The following is a 24,133-nucleotide window of genomic DNA, read 5'->3' on the forward strand; positions in this document are numbered from 1 at the left end:
CTGTGCAAATTTAACACCCATTGACTCCAAAATTAACTGGGTATGTTTTTCAAGATCCTTCGATGTCAATACATCAGGAGAATGCAACGCCTGCAGTAATGATTGTTGTTGCACCGGAGAATTTCCAGCACTCCGAAAAGTTCTAGGGGGAGGTTTAGCCGCCATCTTTTACTTACAATTGTGACGCACTTGCACTTTAAGTTTTAAGCATAGTCCATCAAGCTTGAGAGTAAAATAAAATAATCCTCTTCATCTCTTCACCTTTTCCTCTTGTACCGCTCTGCCTGCTCCTTTAAATCATAGTCCTTTCTTCAGGCAGGGATGGTTCGCAGACGCCTGGCTCTGCTCCAGGAAGTTCGGAGCAGAGACGACGGCCAGCTGGGAGCAACCCAGGCTTCGGGGGAGTTCGATCCTTCAGCCGCCCAAGCTCGAAGCTCAGGCGGCCTCGGAGAACTCTACCCCTACCTGGGGCCTCACCCCCTCCTCTTCTCCCGAGGAGGGGGCTTCAATTTCGCCCGAACAGCTGATCGGCGCTGTTTCGGGCGAAAAAACAAACAGCTGAGCCGCGGGCAGCCAGGGGAGGCTGTCTTCGGCGCCGCGCCGCCAGCGGAAGTCCGAACAATCACATTTCTAATTGATCTCTTTGTGAAATCTCTTGGTAATTTTCTTTGCCTGGCAATCCAGGAGTTGACACGAAATATTTTATCTATGTCCACCATAATATCTTCAGCTTGACACCCCAAAATCGGTTCCAAAGCTTCTGCAAAAATCTCCTTCAAATTTTCCTTTGAATCCTCTTTCAAACCTCTTATCCTCAGGGCAAACTCCATGTCTCTGTATTGCATCATTACCACATCGTCATCAATCTTATCCATTTTATTCTCTGTTTCAGACATTTTAGCCTCCAATCTCAGATTATTTTGATTTACTTCTTCCACACGTTCATCCAAACGCTCAATACAAGCTGCCAGCCCCTGAAATGCCAATAAAATGTCCTCTCATATTTCCTTATTTTTCTCATCAATATGCTCTGCGATTTGCTTAGATATTTGCTCAGATTGACTTTTTAAAGCATCTTGTAAAGCATCTTGTAGATCTTTTAATGTCAATGCAGGTGTAGGTGCTGCGGGGGGTGACATCAAAGTCTGTAGTACAGATTGTTGCTGAGTTGGTGATGCGCCCGCACTTCTCAAAGTAGAAACTCTGGGTGGTTTAGAAGCCATTTTAACACCCAATTAACTTTCGTTTCTCACTTTCACTTTTCCACCCAAATTGCAACTTTATTACTTCCCACTCAAATATCCAAATCTTCAACTCACTTTTAAACCAATTTCAAATATTTTGCACAAAGTCACTTTATAACCCAATTTCTTCTTTCCACTCAGTCTTCTATTTTGTTTTATTTCCCTTGTCCTTTTGATCTTCACCGTTCTCTCTGGCAATTCACTCCCGCGGCATCTTCCTTCCTTTCTTTCAAAATACACCGGAGTTAAAGATCATATACTTGCTATTTCAGTATTCTCCTGCACAGCTCTGCCTGCATCCAAGTAATCCAAACTACAATATTGATTGCAGGGATGGTTGCAGCATCCTGCTCTTTTCCAAAACCTTAGAACAGAGGAGTCCCCGAGTCCGGAGCTGATTCAGGCTCCGAGGGAGCTCTCACCCTTCAACCCCCATAATAATAGTTCTGGGGGTCTAGGGGAGCTCTACCCCTACCTGAATGCTCACCCTCCCTTCTCCCGAGGGGGGGTTCCCGAACCGCAAAACAGCTGATTGTCGCTGTTTTCGCGATTCAAACGGAAAACAACGGGGCTGACGGTCAAAACGACCGCCATCGACGGAGCCTTGCCACCTGGAAGTCGTAATTTAATTTTTATTGTATGAAAAAGTGTGCCCCGTTATTGGTGCTGAATTTTCTATTATAAGTTTGAATGGATAATTCTGGGTCCTGTTTTTATGAGAGAAGAAAAATATAACCCTCTGCATTTTTGCCACACAATGCATAATTTTATACCTCAGTCATCCCTCCATTTTATTTTCTTACGCTAAGTTGAAGTTTTCCACAACATTATAATCTTATAAGTAGAGTTGCTTCAGCTGTTTGATTACTTTGATAGCTTTTTTGCATATTTGCTAGCTCTACAATATCTTAGGTTACTTGTACTTTATTGTTCTTAGTATTTTTACTTTTTCTGTGGGAGTGTCATGGTTCTGACAGATGAAGAGAAGGATAAGGGGTGACATGATAGCAGTGTTCCAATATCTCAGGGGCTACCACAAAGAAGAGGGAGTCAAGCTATTCTCCAACGCACCTCAAGGCAAGACAAGAAGCAATGGATGGAAACTAACCAAAGAGAGAAGTTAGAACAATTAATCAGTGGAACAACCTGCCTCCAGAAGCTGTGAATGCTCCAACACTGGAAGTTTTTAAGAAGAGACTGGACAGCCATTTGTCTGAAATGGTACAGGGTTTCCTGCCTGAACAGGGGGTTAGACTAGATGACCTCCAAGGTCCCTTCCAACTTTATTATTATTATTATTATTATTATTATTATTATTATTATTATTATTATTATTATTATTATTATTATTATTATTATTTTATTATTATTATTTTATTATTATTATTATTATTATTATTATTATTTTATTATTATTATTATTATTATTATTATTATTATTATTATTATTATTATTGCATAGGAAAGAAAAAGGCTGCATCTCCATATGTTGTCAAAGCAAGAACATCCAATGTTGGCAGCGTTGACATCTACTTTGTATCCAACCACTATATACGTCTAGTCCAGTGGTGGCGAACCTTTTAGAGACCGAGTGCCCAAACTGCAACCCAAAACCCACTTATGCATCACCAGGTGCCAGGTGGGGTGGCCCACTGAGTGGGCGTGGCTATGATAGTCATGGCAGCATGGGTGGGCGTGGCCACCTCGATGTTGCTCCTGAGGAGGGATGCCTGTGGGGGCCGGGCAGGGTTGGGGGAGATCCAGGGGATCTCTGGCGGGTGGGACAGTGGGCAGGAGGCTCCTCATCTTGTTTTGGCAATAAGCCAATCAGATCACAGTAGGATTCAATTATTGTCATGTATGGAAGCTGAGAGGAGGACATTTGTCAGTGTGTTATGTGATCACTATCAAGTTGGTTGTGTTTTTTGTGTTCTTTCATTGAGTTTGTAAAATGTAATAAAATTAAAGTAATGGTGCAAAGAGTTGACTGGTTGCCCAGAAAGCGATGTAAAATAGTATTATTAAGTGAACAAGGCTACAGTTATAAAGAAATTACAAGGAAAAAATGGTGGAAACTTAACCAAAGGTGGCATTTCTACTGTACACTTTTCCCAAAAGGTTTCCACAATTTTGGCCACTACTGTATGAGTGGGGAATTAAACAATGAAAGCACAGTGTCTTGGATTTTACAGGTTGTTGGAAAAGTACTCATTCATTTTACCAGATGCTGAAAATAACAGAAATCTGAAGCAGAATGCTTGTACTAGCAGATGCAACTGATATAAAATCTGGACGAAGAATGGTCAATAAAGCATTCTTGGTTGTCTATTTTATCTTTCCTAATAAGTTGTAACCAAGTTCCTCAGTTAACTTTGCAAAACCTGTGGGTCCCACGCCATTCCACATACCTGCAAGAAAGCAGCTGCAATACGAGTACTCTAACTCAGGGCTTTTCCAGTTGCCTAGCAAGGTGTCAAAAACTTGAAGACCCACCCCCCATAAAAAGGAAAAAAGTGATAAAGTACAGTAGTTCCGGACTTACAACAGTGACTGAAGTTACAAAGGCACTGAATAAAGTGGCTTATGACCATTTTTCACTTATGACCATTGCAGCATCCACAGGGGTCATGTGCCTCTCTCCTTCTCATTCCCATCTCCTTCCTTCCTTCCCCCTCCCCTCCTTCCTTGCCTGCCACCCTTTCTCATTCCCATCTCCTTCCTTCTTTCTCATTGTCTCTTCCTTCCTTCCTCCCATTGTCCCTTCCTTTCTTCCTTCCTCCCTCCCATTGTCCCTTCCTTCCTTCCCTCCCCCTCTGTGCCCAGGAAGTGTGAATGAAGGGATCAGAAAGAGCTGGGAGCAAAGGGGGGGAGGGGTGGGAGGTGTGAATGAATACTTTCTGCTCTGTACATCCCCCCCCCCCGCAGCTCCAAGCTCTCTCTGTGGTTCCCTCCAGGCTCTTTCTCCTCCATACATTCGCACATTTCCCTCCCCCCCATTCGCTCCAAGCTCTCTCTTCCGTTCCCTCCAGGCTCTCTCTCCTCCGTGCATTCGCACATTCCCCCCCCATTTGCTCCAAGCTCTTCCGTTCCCTGCAGGCTCTCTCCTGCATGCATTCACACATTTTCCCCCCCCCCCCCCCCATTTGTTCCAAGCTCTCTCTCTGCCGTTCCCTCCAGGCTCTATCCTCCGTGCATTCGCACATTCTCCCCCCCCCCATTCGCTCCAAGCTTTCTCTTCCGTTCCCTGCAGGCTCTCTCCTCCGTGCATTCGCACATTTCCCCCCCCCCATTTGCTCCAAGCTCTCTCTTCCGTTCCCTGCAGGCTCTCTCCTCCGTGCATTTGCACATTTCCCCGTTAGCTCCAAGCTCTTCCGTTCCCTCCAGACTCTTTCTCTTCCGTGCATTCACACATTTCCCCCCCCCCCATTCGCTCCAAGCTCTCTTCCGTTCCCTCCAGGCTCTTTCTCCTATGGGGGGGAGGGTGAGTGCTGGGCCACAGAGCCCAGATGGCCAGCAGCGATGAAGGGAAGCTGGGCCGTCTCCTCGGGGGTTCTGGGCATGGCCCATAGCGTGGAGAGTAGCCGCCTGCCATGGCAGGGGGAGGGAAGATTGTTGCCCCAAGCTGCCGCACAGATCGCCGTGCCACTGCTGTTTCCCCCCACCCACCACATGGATTTCCTTTCCCCCTCCACCATTTTCCCCCCCCCGCACAAATCACCGTGCCACCGCCATTCTCCCCCACCGCATGGATCACCGTGCCACCGCCACCATTTTCTCACCCCCACCCCCTGCCTGGATCGCCCTGCCTTCCTTCCCGAGCTCAAATCCACGGCCACGAGGCAATTTTGCAGCACCCCAGTGGCCCAATCTGAGCTCCAGAGGCTTGTAAAAGGCCTCTGCCACCCAGATTGGCCATGGGGGGGGCTGCAAAATCGCTCTGCAGTCTTACCTGGACTCACGCTGGCAGCTACTTCCACCATCCAGCCCTGATCTGCCTAGCTCTTGCACCTGCTCCGACTCAAGAGTGCAGAGAGAGAGAAAGAGAGCGCAAGCGCACGTGGAGAAGCAGAAGGGAGGAGCCTGGCCCTACCTCCTTCTGGGGTGATGGCGTGTGTGCCCACAGGGACGGCTCCATGTGCCACCTGTGGCACATGTGCCATAGGTTCGCCACCCCTGGTCTAGTCTCTTCCCTGAAGTTAAATCTGAAATAATGAATTTAGACATTGATAATATTCACCATATGTTTGCTGTGTGAAGATATTTACTAAATATATTCAGAGCATATAGTCTTAGAGGTGGTAAATTATAATATTGGATTTGCAAATGGATTTGCTGCATTTAAAACCAACACCATTTTCAGTAATGGGTAGTTTAATTTTAAGCACATTTTATCCAACCAACTAGTGCCATTCTTTTATTACTTTGGTATAGCTACCATCACCACTGAAATCCTTGGCTTCAAGCTCAGGATATCCAGCCATCCCACCTTCTCCTTCACCCTATCTTCCCTTCATCTTCCTTTCTTACCTCCACTTAGCCTCTGTATGTCATCACCAGATAATGGCTTTTTCTTCCTCTCCAACACTTATGCCTAGAATATAGTGGATATAAGAATATTGTAAGGATATAACAATAATGTGGTTGCATAAGTGTGCACACCCTCTTCTAAGTAGGGATGTGGCTGTGTTCAGAATTAACCAATCACATTCAAACTGATGGTAAATACTAGTTGGTACACACCTGCCATCAATTAAAGTGACTCTGATCAAGCCCATATAAAGTTCAGCTGTTTACTCAGTTGCCTCTTGCAGCAAAAGCCATGGTCTGCAAAGAGCTCACAAAGCATCAAAGGGATTTCATTGGAAGCTATCAGTCCAGAGAAGGATACCAGGCAGTTGATGTCACCAGAACTCTACATGTACAATTCTTTTTCTAGCAAAATAAAAGGCATTTTTCTTCTGTTTCTTCACGCATGCTATTTTACACCTAACCTCTCCTGAAGGGTTGGGAAGATGGTTTTGGCTGATGCTTCTTTCCTTCCAGCAGTGGGATTCCCCACAGAATCAAAATTGTTTCTTTGAAACAAAATAATCCTTCCATTTATAGAAGAGCAGTTTCGGATCCAAACCAATAATCTTCATTTATGCCCATATTTTTGAGCAACATTTTTAGAAGCAGTTGTACTACTGTAATATTTCTTTTTAAAAAACCTAATTATGTTTGAGTTTATTTAACAAAGCAATACTTTCATATGTTAAGTATATGCACTATTTATTTTCTTTTTCTAATTTGCAGGTAGAACAGTCTAAGGTTCTAATTAAAGAAGGTGGTGTTCAGTTGCTACTAACAATAGTTGATACACCAGGATTTGGTGATGCAGTGGATAATAGCAATTGGTAGGTACATTCTAATATTACTCAGTAGTGGCTATTATCTTGAAACACCTGCATGTATTTAAAGTAGAATCAGATTTTTTTTCTTTTCATGACACTTTTACTACTATACTATTTGCCAGAAATGAAATAAACATAATTTTCCAAAATCAGTTATCAGACATTTTAGTTTCTCAGTGATTAATTCTGAGACAAATATTGTTCAGTTATGGAGAAAAGTCAAAAGACTTATTACTATTGGTACTGTGAGATAAATTATTTATTAATCAAATTTATAAAAGTTAAAGGTAAAGTTTCCCCCGCACATGCGTGCTAGTTGTTTCCAACTCTAGGGGCCGGTGCTCATCTCCGTTTCAAAGCCGAAGAGCCAGCACTTGTCCGAGGACGTCTCCGTGGTCATGTGGCCGGCATGACTAGACGCCAAAGGCGCACGGAGTGCTGTTACCTTCCCACCATGGTGGTCCCTATTTTTCTACTTGCATTTTTACGTGCTTTCGAACTGCTAGGTTGGCAGAAGCTGGGACGAGTAACAGGCGCTCACTCTGTTACGCGACACTCGGGATTCAACCCGTCAAACTGCCGACCTTCTGATCGACAAGCTCAGCGTCCTAACCCACTGCGCCACCGCGTCCCTAATCAAATTTATACAGCTGCCCAACTCCTCCAAAGGGGACTCTGGGTGGCAAATAACAATAAACAAAACAGCCAATAATAATATTGATGAAAATTTTCACAATCACAGTAATAAATAGAATAAAAACAAAAATATTAACCCTGAGAGAAAGGAGGATAAAAATGGCTCCCTCAGCAATGAAGTCATCAGGACAGATAATAACAACCTGAGGCCATGATAAATGCATTTTCTGGCACAATTTGCCTAGTAAGGTTTTTAACTCCCTATTGGCCTGCTCCACCCCTCACCCCCCCAAGATGCCAGGTGATAAGAATATCTTAGAATAACAGAGTTGGGAGGCACCTTGGAGGTCATCTAGTCCAACCCCCTGCTCAGGCAGGAAACCCTATACTATTTCAGACAAATGGCTGTCTAGTCTCTTCTTAAAAACTTCCCGTGTTGGAGCATTCACAGCTTCTGGAGGCAGGTTATTCCACTGATTAATTGTTCTAACTTCTCTGTTTGGTTAGTTTCCATCGATTGCTTCTTGTCTTGCCTTGAGGTGCGTTGGAGAATAGCTTGACTCCCTCTTCTTTGTGGTAGCCCCTGAGATATTGGAACACTGCTATCATGTCACCGCTCATCCTTCTCTTCATTAAACTAGACATACAAAATTCCAGTAACCATTCCTTATATGTTTTAGTCTCCGGGCCCCTAGGAGCCCCAGGCCATGTAGCATAAGCAGGTCTTGAGGACCTTATGAAAAATCAAAAGGAATGGATTCAATCTAATTTCAGGGAGAAAAATGCCCATAGCATGCCTTCTCTGTGAGATCTGATGGGGCAGGCTGCTGATGTAACTGGGGAGAGACAGTCCCTCAGATCAGGGCTTTTCAACATTTTCACCCATTGTACCACTTTTAGGATACAGTATGGCAACATCCAAGTACCACCAGTTGCCTAGCAAGGTGTCAAAACCTTTATGACCCCCCCCAAAAAAAAGAAAGGAAAAAAGTGATGAAGTACATGTAGTCCTCGACTTACAGCAGTTCATTTAGTGACTGTTTGAAGTTACAATGGCACTGAAAAAAGTGCCCCATAAGCCACAGCTGAGCAAGACACCTGCCTGCCTGCCCAGCCGTGCTCTTCCTCCTGTCCAAGGTTTTCATTGTTGTGAGCATTTCTGTTCAGGATTGGCAGTGGGGGGGGGGATTTGGTTCCCTCCTGCCCCCGGTCTGCTGGGTGGTTGCAGCAGGTTTTGGTCACTTCACATGACCCTGGGACACTGTGACCGTTATAAATATCAATCAGTTGCCAAGCATCTGAATGTAAATCACAAGACCCTGGAGATGCTGCAACATTCCATCTGATTGGCACTTCTTCTGAGCTCAGGAACGCCAGGATCAGTGCCGAGCTCCAGCTGGAGCCTGGTGTTGATCCTGGTGCTTCCACTGAGCTCTGACAGCCCTGTAGCTCCAGCCATCTCTCGCTCAGGCTTGTGCGGTGCTGCCACCGGTTTAGCTCATTCCCCTCCCCCGCTACCACTTTTCTAGGATGGTTGCGTACCACCTGCCAGGTGCCAATGTACCACAGGTGGTACCCATACCACTGGTTGAAAAGCCCTAACCCAGTCCCATGCCATGAAGGGCTTTAAAGGTTATAAACAGCACCTTGAATTGGACCTAGAATACCATGGTTGATGGTATTGAAAACTGCTGAGAGATCAAGCAGGACAAGGATAGACACACTATCCCCATCCCATCCATATCAGAAGTCATCCAAAAGTGTGTTCAGTGTCATTTCTGTCTCATACCTGGGTCTGAATCATGACTGAAAAGGTTCCAGATAATCTGCTTCCTCCAAAACCCTCTGTAGCTGTTGTGCGGAATGGAACAACTCACAGTGGCCAGGTCAACATGGATGGGTGGGCATGGACGGATGGACGCAGCTGGGTTGGTGCAACTGGGAGAGTGGGCACAACTGGCTCAGTGCCGCTGACTTGGTGCTACTGACTCGGCAAAGCCAGGTGGGCGGGGATGAGTGGGCATAGCCAAGTGGATGCAGCCGGGTGGGCGCAATGGGTGGGTGTGGCTAGGTCGGCGTAGAACAAGTTGCACTGTCTAACTAGATGTGGGGACAATTTGGCATCCTACCAGCTCCTTGCCCTCTTGAACTGCTGACAGCCAAGCATGTGCTTATGAGTGTGCATACACACACACACACACCATTCTGAGTTTGGGGACTTTTACCTGGATCCGTGCTAGGAAGCTGCCAATTGCACCCAGGCTTGGGGAGAAGGACCTTTCCTTTGCTGTGCTTCATGCGCACACACACACACACACACACACACCATACTGAGCTTGGGGACTTGCCTCATTCTGGCATCACAAGTTGGCAGTAAGATGCAGAAGGGAGTAGCTGAGAGCCATCACAGGACACTTAAAGTTTGGTCCGGAGGAAGGTTGCAAAGGGAGGCACTGCAAAAGCAACACTAAAGGGAAAAATGAACAATGAAGTCCCTAATTGCAGAATTAAAAATCTGTGCTTCAAAGCGGAGCCTCCAGCTTGTGTACTCACAAGGAGAAACCCCTCTTCCAAGAAACAGGCAAGAACCGCAAGAAAAACCAATCCCTTTTATTCTCACAGACCTGAGTCAATGTCCAAGGCAAACAAACACAGTCCACAGAAACTCGATCCTTGACGGGAACGGTTGCCTTCGGCAACCAGCGCCTCCTATACCTTCCCTTTTATAATTCAACTTCCTAATGCCTTCTCTTTTGCCTTTGGAGCTGCCCCATTGCATTCCTCTGTCCCACCTTCTTCTCCTGCCTGCGCATTCGTGCATCCAGGATTTGTCCCAGCTGTTCTTCATCACTGTCCAACTCAGGCTGCCAGCACAGCTGTGTCTCAGCCTGAGCGCAATTAGAGGGGCCAGTGTTGTGATTCAGGGTCAGCCTGTGGGTTCGGCAGTTGGGTCGGACGACTCAGAGGAGGAGGGGGGTGTTGAAGACCTTGCTGAGGGGGTTGAAGATCTTGCTGATGATAGCCCTCAGGCAGGCCCCTCCCACTTGGTCACCAGGGAGACCCAGCTGTGTGAGCCTGACAGTGTGGATGAAGATGACCCACAGCTGGCCCTGTTCAAGGACGCCCGACGCAGGAGGCAGTCAAGTAGGAGTAAACAGAGGAAGGCTGTGGGGCTTCTCGGAAGGAGGCAGAGAGAGGCCACGCCCTGAACTCTTTATAAAGGGAATGTGTGGGGAGGGCTGGTTTGCTGAAAGCAACCGCTCAGATAGTGTTTCAAAGCTCCTGTATCTTGGTTCGTGTCTTGTTTGTTTTTTGTAGTAATAAATTTGGCAGACGTAATTCCAGCCTCTTGCCGTTTGTAAAGGGGTTGCCTTTTCTGCAGGGCCGGTAGCAGGCTGGTACAGAACAGCCAGGCTCCTCGTCCAACCGAAAGTCTTGGAGCTCCTCAGAGCCTTTCTCTGACTCTAATGTCACTCCAGGCACCACCTCCTCATCTGAGTCCTCAGACTCAGCTGCCGGATCCACTGGCTGGCGAGGAATCACAACACACGGGCGCAATTGGCAGCTTCCCAGCAGGGATGCAAATAAAAGTCCCCAAACTTGGAATGGTGTGTGTGTGTGTGCGTGCGCAATTGGCTGCCGGGAGTTTGGGGAGGTGAGCTGGTGGGGCGCCGAGTCATCCCCATTTCCAGTTAGCTGGTGTGACTTGTTCTGCACTGACCCAGCTGCATCCACCTGGCCACGCCCACCCATCCAAGTCAACCTGGCCGCTTTGAGTCATCCTAGATCCGCTATTGCGCAACTGCCTTCTCTACCACCTTCCCCCCAAAAGGGTGGTGAAATACTGGATGAAAATTGTCCAGTATAGTGAGGATTCATCAATAGCTTCTTGAGAAGGGGGCAAACCACTGCCACTTTAAGAGGTAGAGACAGTGCACTCAGAAAAACTAACCACTGCCAGAACCCACTCAATGTGACCCCACCCCAGGCTGCTTTAACTAACCAGGAGAGGCATGGATCTAAGGGGTAGGTGGCTGAGCTAACAGTCCTGAGGATGCTGTCCACTTCCTTGGGCCCAACAGGTTCAAACCATTCCCAGATAACTGGACAAGACTGATAACTGGACAATCACTCCAGGCATCCCCTCTGGTCCTGCAACAAGGCCAGAGTCCAACTGGGAACAAATCCAAGTGACTATTTGACAGATACTGTGCAAATTCCTCTGCATGCCACTGTAAGAGTATCTCCACACACCCCTTACCCAGGAGGGCCCATGCGACCCAAAACAGGTTTGCAGGGTGGCAGTCTGCAGATGCAATAATGGCAGAGAAGTATTGATGCTTGACTGCCATTACTGTCACAAGGTAGGCCTTAATAGTGACTCTGACCCATGTTCAAAGACCGGCTCAGGTGAGAGCAGAGCCGGATTGGTGGATGAAGATGTGTTCCGGACTTAACATCTTATAACATCTTATAACATCTGACTTTCCATTTGTGAACAATGGTTTACATGGATATTTGCACTTTATGGCTCGATTACGATATTCCAGATCGGACTTGTACGCCCTCAGGGGGGTTTCTCCCTCCTGGACATGACCAGCCTCTTTGTCTACCATATCCCTTGATGACGGGTCCAATTGCTGGGACCCCGAGAGGTGGTTGGGCTTACCTAGGGGCCTCTGGTGGAGACGCACTAAGAGGCCTCTGATATGTTTTTAGCCGGTTATTTTAAAGGGCTAGGGAGGGGGAGGAATAGTAGGGAGGGGAGGGAATTACCAACCGGCATTCAGTCTGGGCCCGTTATGGGTTCTGGTGGGATGGGGTTGGGGGTGGAGGCTGCTGGCTCTGCGTGTACTGGGGTAGGGTGTCAAATCCCCACAACGATAGAGAATGGCAGCAGGTGGTTGCACGGAGGGCCGCATCAACATCTGGGATCGCACCCTCGCCAGTTAGCACCCTTTTGCCCGGGGATGAGGGTGATCAGGTCCCTGAGCTTAGGCTGGTGTATTTTAATGCCAGATCCGTTGTTAATAAGGCTCCCCTTGTTCGTGATTTGATCGAGGAGGAATGCGCGGATCTGGCATGCATTACGGAAACCTGGTTGGGCTCGGAGGGAGGGGTCCCTCTGACCGAGTTATGCCCCCCAGGTTTCTGTGTGCTACACCGGCCACGGGCTCAGGGTAGGGGTGGTGGGGTGGCGGTGGTTATTCGGGAGACTTTATGTCCGCGGGAGACCACCATTGTCCAGATAGGCAGGAGTGAGTCCCTCCTCCTGAGATGTGGCCCTCGGGTTCAGATGGGCTTGTTGCTCACATACCTGGTGCCCAGCTGTGTGGCAACAGCCCTGCCCAAGCTGCTCGACACCCTCTCAAGGTTGGCGGTGGAGTTCCCCAGGCTTATAGTTCTGGGTGACTTCAACCTGCCTTCCCTGGGAGGGTCGTCGGAGTTAGCTCGGGAGTTCATGGCTTCCATGATGGCCATGGACCTGACCCAGGTAATTCAGGGCCCGACTCATGTGGGGGGTCACACTCTCGACCTGGTGTTTATCTGGACAGTGGTTGGATGATCTGGGAGGGGGTTCGCCAACTATTGTCCCCCTATGATGGTCCAATCATCATCTCCTGTGGCTGGTCTTCCGTTATGCCACCCCCCGCCGCTGGGCTGCGGAACCGACCAGGTGGTTCCGCCCCAGGCGCCTAATGGATCCAGAACGGTTCCAGATGGCGCTTGGGTCATCACCCTCATTCACAGCCCGGCCGATGCCTTGGTGGATGCCTGGGAAAGGGCGGCCAATGAGGCACTTGACCGTGTTGTACCCTTGCGACCCCTGACCCGGCTCAGATCCCGCTGGGCTCCATGGTTTTCTGTGGAGCTCCAGGAGATGAAGCGTCGGAGACGGGGTCTAGAGAGCGGTTGGAGGTCCAGTCGATCCGAATCTGACCGATTGCAGTTAAGAACCTTTATAAGGTCTTATCTTGCGGCGATGAGGACAGTGAAGGCTAATTACTTCGCTGCCCTCATCGCGTCCGCAGATAAGCGCCCGGCTGCCCTGTTTAGGGTGACTCGCTCCCTTCTTAACCAGGAGGTGAGGGAGGATCCCTTGCAGGGTCGGGCCGAGGAGTTTAGTCATCATCTGACGAACAAAATCTCTCAGATCCGGGCCAGTTTGGACTCTGACTGTGCAGAGTCTGACGTGGAGGAATTGGACGGTCTTGAGCACGTTATCTGGACTGAGTTCAATCCTGTTTCCCCTGATGATGTGGACAGGATTATGGGGAGGCTGAGCTCCACCACCTGTTTATTGGACCCGTGCCCCTCCTGGCTGGTTTATGCGGCCCGGGAGGAGACACGAGGCTGGTTCCAGGCAGTAATAACTGCTTCCTTGAAGGAGGGTATCTTCCCCGCCGCCTTGAGGAGGGTGGTGAGACCCCTCCTCAAGAAGCCTGCCCTGGACCTGGCTGTTTTAAATAACTATCGTCTGGTCTCCAACCTTCGCTTTTTGGCGAAGGTTGTTGAGAGTGTGGTGGCACATCAGCTTCCTCTGTTCCTGGAGGAAACTGATTATCTGGACCTGTACCAGTTGGGTTTCAGGCCCGGGCACAGCATGGAGACGGCATTGGTCGCGCTGGTGAATGATCTCTGGTGGGCTCGGGACAGGGGTTGTTCCTCTGTCCTAGTCCTATTAGATCTCTCAGCAGCTTTTGATACCATCGACCATGGTATCCTACTGCGGCGTCTCAGGGGGTTGGGAGTGGAAGGCACTGTTTTACGGTGGTTCTCCTATCTCCTGGGCCGCTCACAGTCGGTGTTGACGGGAGGGCAGAGATCCGCCCCGAGGCCTCTTGTTTGTGGAGTTCCTGAAGGGTCGGTTCTCTCTCCCCTCCTGTTCAACATCTATATGAAGCCGCTGGGCGAGATCATTCGTGGTTTCGGGGTGGGGTATCATCAGTATGCTGATGATACCCAACTTTTTTTCTCCACCCCGAACCAACCCAGTGATGCCCTCGCCGTGATGTCCCGTTGCCTGGAGGTGGTCCGGGTCTGGATGCGGAGGAACAGGTTTCAGCTCAACCCTGAGAAGACTGAGTGGCTGTACGTGCCGGCATCTCAGGTTAACCAGACTATTCCATCTTTAACCACGGGGGGTGAGGTGTTACCCCCCGTTGATAGGGCTCGCAACTTGGGCGTCCTCCTGGATTCACGGCTCAGTTTTCAAGATCACATAGGAGCCGTGACCAGGGGGGCTTTTTCCCAGGTTCGCCTGGTGCGCCAGTTGCGACCCTACCTGGACCGAGATGCCCTACGCACAGTCACTCATGCGCTCGTGACCTCCCGTTTAGACTACTGCAACGCTCTCTACATGGGGCTGCCCTTGAGGACCACTCGGAGGCTTCAACTAGTGCAGAATGCAGCCGCGCGAGTTGTGATGGGGGTTTCCTGATACTCCCATGTAACACCTCTACTCCGCGAGCTGCATTGGCTTCCGGTTGCCCTCCGAGTGAGATTCAAGGTGCTGGTGATGACCTATAAAGCCCTAAATGGCTTGGGTCCGGGATATCTGAGGGAACACCTGCTGCTGGCATCAAGTTCCCTTCGTCCTGTGCGCTCCCACAGGGAGGGCCTTCTCAGGGTGCCGCCGGTAAAAGATTGCCGGTGGATAACACCCAGGGATAGGGCCTTCTCTGTGGGTGCGCCTGCCCTTTGGAACCAGCTGCCTGTGGAGCTTAGGACTGCCCCCGACCTTCGTTCATTTCGCCGGGACCTGAAGACCTGGCTCTTCAAGCTTTCCGGCCCAGGCTGAGAGTTTTAATTGGGGTTTTTCATATTTTTTCAGGGATTTAATTTAATCTTTTAAAATTGTTTTTAATTTTTGTATCGATGTTTTAAGTACCCTGTAAACCGCCCTGAGTCCTACAGGAAAGGGCGGTATATAAATTCAATAAAATTCAAAAAAAATAATTCAAAATCTCTTCTCCCATTTCATCCCCCTCAGTTTCTCTGTAAACCACAGAGAGTGCCAGGATTCTCAAGAGGGGAGAGGTCACATGGGTGCACTCTGATCCAAGGCCTTGGCTGCTCCCTGATTCCAGGTGGCAACCAAGGCATGGACTATACAGCAGACCAACAGAGACAACCCCCGGCTCCCTCTGAAACTGCTCTGGATCCATCAAGTCACTAGGGGTGGACCAATCTTAATAGGTCCAACCTCCCTGCACTGGGTAGTGGCACTAGCAAATCCCATGGAAATTAGGGAGTGATCAGTCCATGACAAAGGAGACATCAAAAGCTTCCCCAATTTTAGATCACTTTGCCACTGCTCCAACAGGAACACCAAATCTAGAGTTGTGACTGTCCCAGGTCAGGCTTTGGATGACCTGGGATAGGCCCATGGTTGTCATGGTACCCATGAACTCCCACGCTACCTCATGCCCCATTCCCAGGAAAGGAAGATTAAAGTCCCCCAGAACCATAAGTTTGCGGAACTCCACCAGCAAGCCAGAAATGGCATTAGGGAGCTCAGGCAGGGATGTTCCTACATAGCAGAGAGGTTGGTACAGCAGCAACAATCCCAACTGATCCCTAGAGTCCAACTTAAGAAACAGGGTCTCACAACCAGGGACCTGTGGAGCAGGACCCCTGAAAGCCATAAGGGATTCCCTGAAAACAATTTCCACACCCCACCCCTGCTCTGGAGTCTGTACTGATGCCACACCCAAACCCCAGCTGGGCAAATTTCAGAAAGAGAATCCCACCTCACACCTTCAGGGCCAAGCCAGGTCTCAGTAATACATGCCAAGTCGCCCCTCTCATCCACAATCAAATCACAGATTGCAGGAACATTATTACAGTTCAACCTGGCATTCAGTAGCAGCAACTGGAGGCTGGGGCCACTGAAGGTCCACCAACTAGGCATTAGGGCTGAGATCAAAGAGCTAGAATAATAATAATAATAATAAGTTGGAAGGGACCTTGGAGGTCATCTAGTCCAACCCCCTGCTAAGGCAGGAAACCATATACCATTTCAGACAAATGGCTGTCCAGTCTCTTCTTAAAAACTTCCAGTGTTGGAGCATTCACCACTTCTGGAGGCAGGTTGTTCCACTGGTTAATTGTTCTAACTGTCAGGAAGTTTCTCCTTAGTTCTAGGTTGCTTCTCTCCTTGACTAGTTTCCATCCGTTGCTACACATACCCAATAAACTACACATACCCAATTCCAGCAACCGTTCCCTATATGTTTTAGCCTCCAGTCCCCCAATCATCTTTGTTGCTCTTCTCTGTACTCTTTCTAGAGTCTCGACATCTTTTTTACATCTTGGTGACCAAAACTGGATGCAGTATTCCAGGTGTGGCCTTACCAAGGCATTGTAAAGTGGTATTAGTACTTCACGTGATCTTGATTCTATCCCTCTGTTAATGCAGCCTAGCACTGTGTTGGCTTTTTTGGCAGCTGCAGCACACTGCTGGCTCATATTTAAGTGATTGTCCACTAGGACTCCGAGATCTCTCTTACAGTTACTACTATCGAGCAAGGTACCACCTATACTATACCTGTGCATTTGATTTTTCCTGCCTAAATGTAGAACTTTGCTTTAGTTTACTTTACTGTAGAACATAGAACCATTATAATACAACAGTTCTTCAGTCCCTGAGAACATCCTTCTCCTTGTGTCCCACAATGTCTGCCCATGGCTGTCACCACCATGATACTCTGACCTGCCTCTTTCCCCCAGACAATAGCCACATCCCCATGACCCAGGCCACGCCCTGTTCCCAGACCTGGAAGCCACCTACTGTCCTCACCAAACATCCTTGGGAAGAGAAGCCAACTACCCCAAGGCACTATAGCTTTACCAGCTCTCAGTGCCAGTGGGGTACCCAGCAACCACCCATAGACAGAGGGATCATTCACCATTCGCTCATCAGTTCCTCCACTGACTGACTCTCAGAGGGATCATTCACCATTCACTCATCAGTTCCTCCACTGACTGACTTTCAGGAGGAGTGAACACACACACACTCCCATCCAAGGACCCCCTCCTCTGCTGCTTCCACCAGCTGCCAGAGGTTCTTATCCCATACAACCTTCCCCCTTCCCCCAATCCACCTCTGGTTCTACCCATGGGCATGGTAAGGAAGGCAGAGGGGCCCCTGCAGGAGAAGAGGGTCCACAGTAGTCTACTGCGCTACATCAGAATTTTCCTGATGTCAAGAATATGTCTTTGGTTATTATAAAAGTTTTATTTTAATACTAATGTAGTGAACAAATATTCAGTCTGTTAATTATTGTAGATAGTTGACATTAATATATGAACTTTAATTAAGACTATTTACAAAATAGCTTTGGGAAGTATGTTTGGGTCCCTTCACACCATTTTTATGACTCCTCGTTTTACTACTGTACATTCTTCTGCTTGTTGCCCTTGTTTCATCTATAAGAATGGACATGCCTTTTCTCTTATAGCAACCTAACCAAATTTGCTTATGAAAATTGTATCGGTGATACTTATATGTCATATTTAATATTATGGTGTGCAGCTTGCACTGTTACAGTAAATGTTCCAAGTTAATCTGCTTTTTAAAAAATGTGTTTGTACATTATAGCTGGCAGCCAGTTATTGATTACATTGACAGTAAATTTGAAGACTATCTCAATGCAGAATCACGTGTCAACAGACGTCAGATGCCAGATAACAGGGTCCAGTGTTGCTTGTATTTCATTGCTCCTTCAGGACATGGGTCAGTATTAAAAATAAATGCTTTTGCTCCTACTTTACAATTTCTCCAGTCAAAAGCATTTAAAATACACTGTTAGATATGTCTGATCATAGGAATTGTAAGGAATTAAATTCTAATTTAAATAATTTTCCTTCTCTAATATTAGCAAAAGTGTTTTGTACAAAATCCAGAAGAGCAAGATTGGGATTGTATGCTATTAATGTCTTTGTTCTCTGGATTTTTCTTATTGAATAGAGAGTACAGTTTTGCATGTTTTGTTTACAGTATCACAATAAAGGATAATAAATAAGTAATTTATTCTTGGCTGTATTTAAACTAAATATTTTGAAAAGCAAGTTGTAAAAGCAAATATACTGTATTTCAGAGTTTTAGATATTTCAGCATTCTAATGCTTGATCTTAAAAATGCATAATTGCAAGATAATTTTTCTTTTAATTGTTCTGATTACTACATACAGGTAGTTCTCAACTTACAACAGTAATTTAGCCCACAATTTTGGTTGTAAGTCATGATGGTAAAGTGGGTCACCACCTGACCACGCCCAATTTTACCTTCTTTGCAGCAGTTGTTAAGCGAACACATTTTTGCTATGGCTCAGGTTTTGCCAGAAACTGGAAGTAAATGCCAGTTTCTTGCAAAAATGTTATAAATCGTGGTTACATGGGGCACTACAAGTAGCCATGAATTCAGACTGGCTGCCAAGCACCCAAATGCACTTACTTCACCGGGGGGAGGGGAGACAGATATCGGTACTTCAAATCAGGGTCGTAAGTCCCTTTTTCAGTATCTGTCATAACTTTGGTCGCCAAGCAACCAGTCGTAACTCGAGGACTGCCTGTATTATTCAGAACAAGAATTTGTGATACCAGTAATTTCTTACATAGCCCATTGTTTTTGAAATCAATATTAAATATTGTCCTAAGTCTAAGAGGATAATAGGAATAATGTTTGGAAAGTGACTTGGTTTCCTTTTCTCTAACAAGCATAGCTGTTAAATAGAGCTGCAAGCTTGAAAAATATACTTTAAGTAAGGTACTTTGTGCGAGTTTTGAAATAGTTCCTCTGAACCATTTTCAGAAGCACACACAGCTTTTTAATGTAGAGGTTTCATTGTATACATTTTTGTAATGATTATGTTCAGAAGAGATTATTTTACTTTTAGTATGGTATATGGCTCACATTTTGGCTGCATTTGTTTGGAAGCCAAATTTGCAAAATAACATTTTAAATTTTTATTTATTTTAGGCTTAAGCCTTTGGATATTGAGTTTATGAAACGCCTGCATGAAAAAGTGAATATAATTCCACTTATTGCCAAGGCTGATACACTCACACCTGAAGAATGCCAACAGTTTAAAAAGCAGGTAAACTTCTACCTCAAACTCAAACTCAATCTACCCACCAGGGCTCGATAATTATAATACCCAGGTGAGAATTTAATGTTCTGAGAAAAATGCAATTTAAGTCACTAATTGGATGCTAGCCCCAGAAACTTTATAGAAATTCATGCACATGACCTAGAAAGCAGACCTCATGGATCATATCTAGATGGGATTAAAACCTTAACTGACAATCTGAAAACAGTTCCCTTTAATGGAATGCAGCCTAACTCCAGAAATCAGGTTAAAAAGAATAAAAATGCTTTGTGTACAGTTAAAGAGGGCATATAATAAACAGCACAGAAAAAGTAAAATCTGAGGATCAGATTCACTACCTAAAATGTTTAAAGGCCCGATATAAGGCCCCTTTAAAAGAAAAGTGGAACATTGAAGGACTCCTGGCACAAGTTAATTCAATCAGGATGAAAGACAGATCCCTGTGTTGACATATTACTAGAGGACTGGGAAAGTCACTCCCTCCCCCAACTAACCAAGTACCAACTCATGCCCGGGAAGAATACTTTAGAGGATTGTATATGGACCCTGCCTATGAAATGAATGAGAACCAGATTAATCTGGACCAAACCCCTTATTGGACTTCAGTTACATCACAAGAGGTATCCTGGTTGATTGAATCCCTTAAGGTTAATAAGGCTCCCAGTGCTGATTGTGTTCTACCAGAAATAATTAAAAAGAACTGCAGCTGGTGGGTACCCCTATTAGCATCTCTCTTCATATTTATAGAGCAGACAGGTTATATGACAAGAGATTAGGGAATGGCAATTATTGTACCAATCTATAAAAAGGGCAATAAAAATGACCCATGTAACTATAGGCACATTAGTCTATTGAGTGTCATTAGTTATACGCTTAGCACCTAAATTACAAACTTCAAGACTGAATAATCACAGAGGGCATAATGAAAGACGAATAGGCTGGATTCAGGGAAGGGAGATCAACAATTACCATATATTAGAGCTTTATCACCTTGTACAAAAATATACATATAAAAAGAAATCTCTTTTTGTGGCCTTCCTCAACTTTAAACAAGCCTTTGACTCAATATCCAAAAGTGTCCTCTGGGAAAAATTAAAAAGTACCACTATTGATACATGACTTCTCTATCTCATACAAAAATTGTATTCCAACTCCACCTTAAAAGTGAGGTGTAATCCCCAAGGGACTTTATTTGGCTCAGTAAGCATACAAAAAGGAGTACACCAAGAATGTATTCTGGCCCCTTTCCTTTTCAATCTCTACATTAATTCCTTGATTGATTTTTGTATATCTCAGAGTTTCATCCTCCAAACATAGCACAATGCAGAATCCTGATACTTCTTTATGCAGACTATGCCACTGTTATCTTACAAATACCAATTGGATTGAAGAGAGCTATTGCAGCAATATTAAAGTACTGCAGACAAAATCTGGTCCTCAATTTCTATAAATTGAAAATTCTAGTTTTTGCTAAAAGAGCTATTCAATACTCCTGGAGAGTAGAAGGGCATAACCTAGAAAAGGTCAATTTATTTAAATACCTTGGGGTGGTCTTCCATACGGAAGGTACTTGGGAGGCACATCTGGACCACACAATTCAATCAGCCCTTAGGTCATCAAATGCCATCAAACTGTTTTTATACAGGTGGAGGACAATTAAGTCCCCGCAGCCTTAAAACCTTTTGAGGCCAGAACACTGACACAAATTCTTTACAGGACACAAACAGGATTTTTTTTTTTTAAAAAAAGAGTCTCTGGAAACCGTACAAAGAAAATTCCTGCGATTAATTTTAGCTGCACCTAACAGGACATCAAATGCCCAGTTGAGAATTCAAAAAGGAATGCCTCAAATTCAGGTTAGGGCTTGGAAGATGAAGATAACTTACTGGTTGAAGATTCAGTTCTTCCCAATGGACTTGACCCCTTTAGTCCTGATAGATAACTTCCCTCTCTGGAAACAGGTGATAGAGCAAAAGATGACCTTCTATGGGTTTTCCCATTGTTCTTAATCTCCCTAGATATGTCAAACTCATGACATCACGTGACATCGCACAATGTATCCGGACGGTTTTGCCATTGCTGGCAGTGGGGTGGGCGTGGCTTCCGGATGACGCATCCAGCCCACGGGCCGGCAGTTTGACACCCCTGCCCTAGGATATGATCAAGCTAAGCAAGTGGTTATCCATGGAATAAGAGAAATGAAGTTTCAGCTAGAAGTTAATAGGATACCTTTCCACAGCATAGATCATATTAAATGGGGTGTGTGGGAACCACTAAGGTATCTGGTGATGACCTATAAAGCCCTACATGGCATGGTTCCGGATTACCTATGGCAGCACCTGCTGCCGGCGTCAACCTCCCTCCGTCCAGTGCGCTCCCACAGAGAGGGCCTCCTCAAGGTGCCTCCGATCAGAGAATGTCGACTGGTGGCCCCCAGGGGGAGGGTGTTCTCTGTGGGCACGCCAGACCTGTGGAACCGCTTGCCAGTTGAGCTCTGGATGGCCCCCGACCTTCGCTCCTTCCGACGCGATCTAAAAACCTATTTATTTGAACAAGCCAGCCTGGTCTGATGGGTTTGGGGGTTGGGTTTGGGTTTTAACATAGTTTTTAACTATTGGGCATAATTATTTAATCTTTTTTAACTCTTGTATTTTGTATTTTGATATTTATTGCCCTGTACACCGCCCTGAGTCCTTCGGGAGAAGGGCGGTATAAAAATTTAGTAAATATAAATATAAATATATATCTTGAAAGACCTGACCTTTCCTGAGAGTAGAAGAACATTTTAGAGCCAGATTTAATATCCTCCCCTCAGCACTCCTGCAGGGCAGGTATGATAAAACACAGCAAATGTGTACATGTGGCAGTGGGGAAGTTGAAGACATCTCACATGTCTTATTGAGAGTTCAGGTCAGATCAATGTACATCCTCCCTCTACTAGATTTCTAGGGAGAACAGATAATTTCTATTTGAACCATCTTCTCTAGGACTCAAATCTAGCCACCACTCGTGCAGTAGCCAAATTTTGTGCTGCTGTAAAGATAAGGCAAAATGGGTTAAAGAACTAAAGACTTTTATTTTTATCAACACTTTGCTTAGTTATTATTTTTAATAATTTTTAGAAGACATTGTAGTGCATAGTTTTATTATATCAGATTGTTATGTTATTATTGTAATAGAGATGTTCAGAATATACCATATTTGATTTTATTTTATAGTTGCCAATATATAATTGCACCTAATTCTCCCTGTCAATCCTATTGTAATTGTTGTCTTTTATTTCCCTTATTATTTTATGTTACTGGTCATTGACCAAATAAATACATAAAAACAGGTAATTTTCTAATATTGAATATTAATACTAATATTTCTGAATAGGTATAAATCTTTCCTTAGTTTCATAAGAACATACATAAGAACAACCCTGTCAGATGCAGCCAAAGCCCATCTTAATCCAGCATGTTTTCTAGAGAGGTTGAACAGATGCTTGCAGGGTGGTCACAAGGAGCAGATGGAGATATATTTGTCTCCTATTGCTGTTCCCTTGGAATTCATATTTAGAGACAAGTTACTCTTTAACTGAAATTAACACTGACTCTTCAAGATTATTAACCCTTGATAAGCCTATTTGTCATGGTTCCGATAAATGAGACAGTTCAAACAAAATGCAGGCATTGTTCCACTGGTTAATTGTTCTAACTGTCAGGAAGTTTCTCCTTAGTTCTAGGTTGCTTCTCTCCTTGACTAGTTTCCATCCATTGCTTCTTGTTGTGCTTTCAGGTGGTTTGGAGAATAGCTTGACTCCCTCTTCTTTGTGGCAGCCCCTGAGATATTGGAACACTGCTATCATGTCACCGCTCACCCTTCTCTTCGTTAAACTACACATACCCAATTCCAGCAACCGTTCCCTATATGTTTTAGCCTCCAGTCCCCCAATCATCTTTGTTGCTCTTCTCTGTACCCTTTCTAGAGTCTCGACATCTTTTTTACATCGTGGTGACCAAAACTGGATGCAGTATTCCAGGTGTGGCCTTACCAAAGCATTGTAAAGTGGTATTAGTACTTCACTTGATCTTGATTCTATCCCTCTGTTAATGCAGCCTAGCACTGTGTTGGCTTTTTTGGCAGCTGCAGCACACTGCTGGCTCATATTGGAAGTGATTGTCTACTAGGACTCCGAGATCCCTCTCACAGTTACTACTATTGAGCAAGGTACCACCTATACTATACCTGTGCATTTGATTTTTCCTGCCTAAATGTAGAACCTTACTTTTTTCACCATTGAATTTCATTTTGTTAGATAGCGCCCAGTGTTCGAGTCTGTCCAGATCCTTCTGTATCTTAAGCCTATCTTCTGGAGTATTGGCTATTCCTGCCAGCTTGGTGTCGTCTGCAAATTTGATGAGTTCCCCATCTATCCCCTCATCCAAATCGTTAATGAAGATATTGAAGAGCACTGGGCCCAGAACTGAGCCCTGGGGCACCCCACTACACACTTCCCTCCATGTAGATGCAGTTCCATTGAGGACCACACGCTGAGTACGGCGTGTCAGCCAGCTACGAATCCATCTGGTGGTGATGCTATCTAACCCACATTTTTCTATCTTATCAACTAGTAGGTTGTGATCTACTTTATCAAATGCCTTACTGAAGTCCAAGTAAATTATATCTACAGCATTCCTCTGGTCCACTAATTTTGTCACTTGGTCAAAGAATGTAATAAGATTTGTCTGGCATGGTCTGTTTT

General features: G+C 45.7%; 1 protein-coding gene across 1 annotated transcript in view; it reads left to right on the forward strand.

Moving 5' to 3' along the window:
- Positions 1-24,133, forward strand: part of LOC308676566 (septin-7-like) — a 213,133-nt gene that overhangs the window by 60,563 nt on the left and 128,437 nt on the right. Inside the window, exons 4-6 of the mRNA XM_081342443.1 lie at positions 6,540-6,640; positions 17,877-18,011; positions 19,257-19,374. Coding sequence (XP_081198569.1) covers positions 6,540-6,640; positions 17,877-18,011; positions 19,257-19,374 — 354 coding nt within the window. The remainder of the gene's footprint in view (positions 1-6,539; positions 6,641-17,876; positions 18,012-19,256; positions 19,375-24,133) is intronic.

This window comes from Vipera berus (genome assembly GCF_964194415.1).
Source record: "Vipera berus genome assembly, chromosome: W".
Classification (NCBI taxonomy): domain Eukaryota; kingdom Metazoa; phylum Chordata; class Lepidosauria; order Squamata; family Viperidae; genus Vipera; species Vipera berus.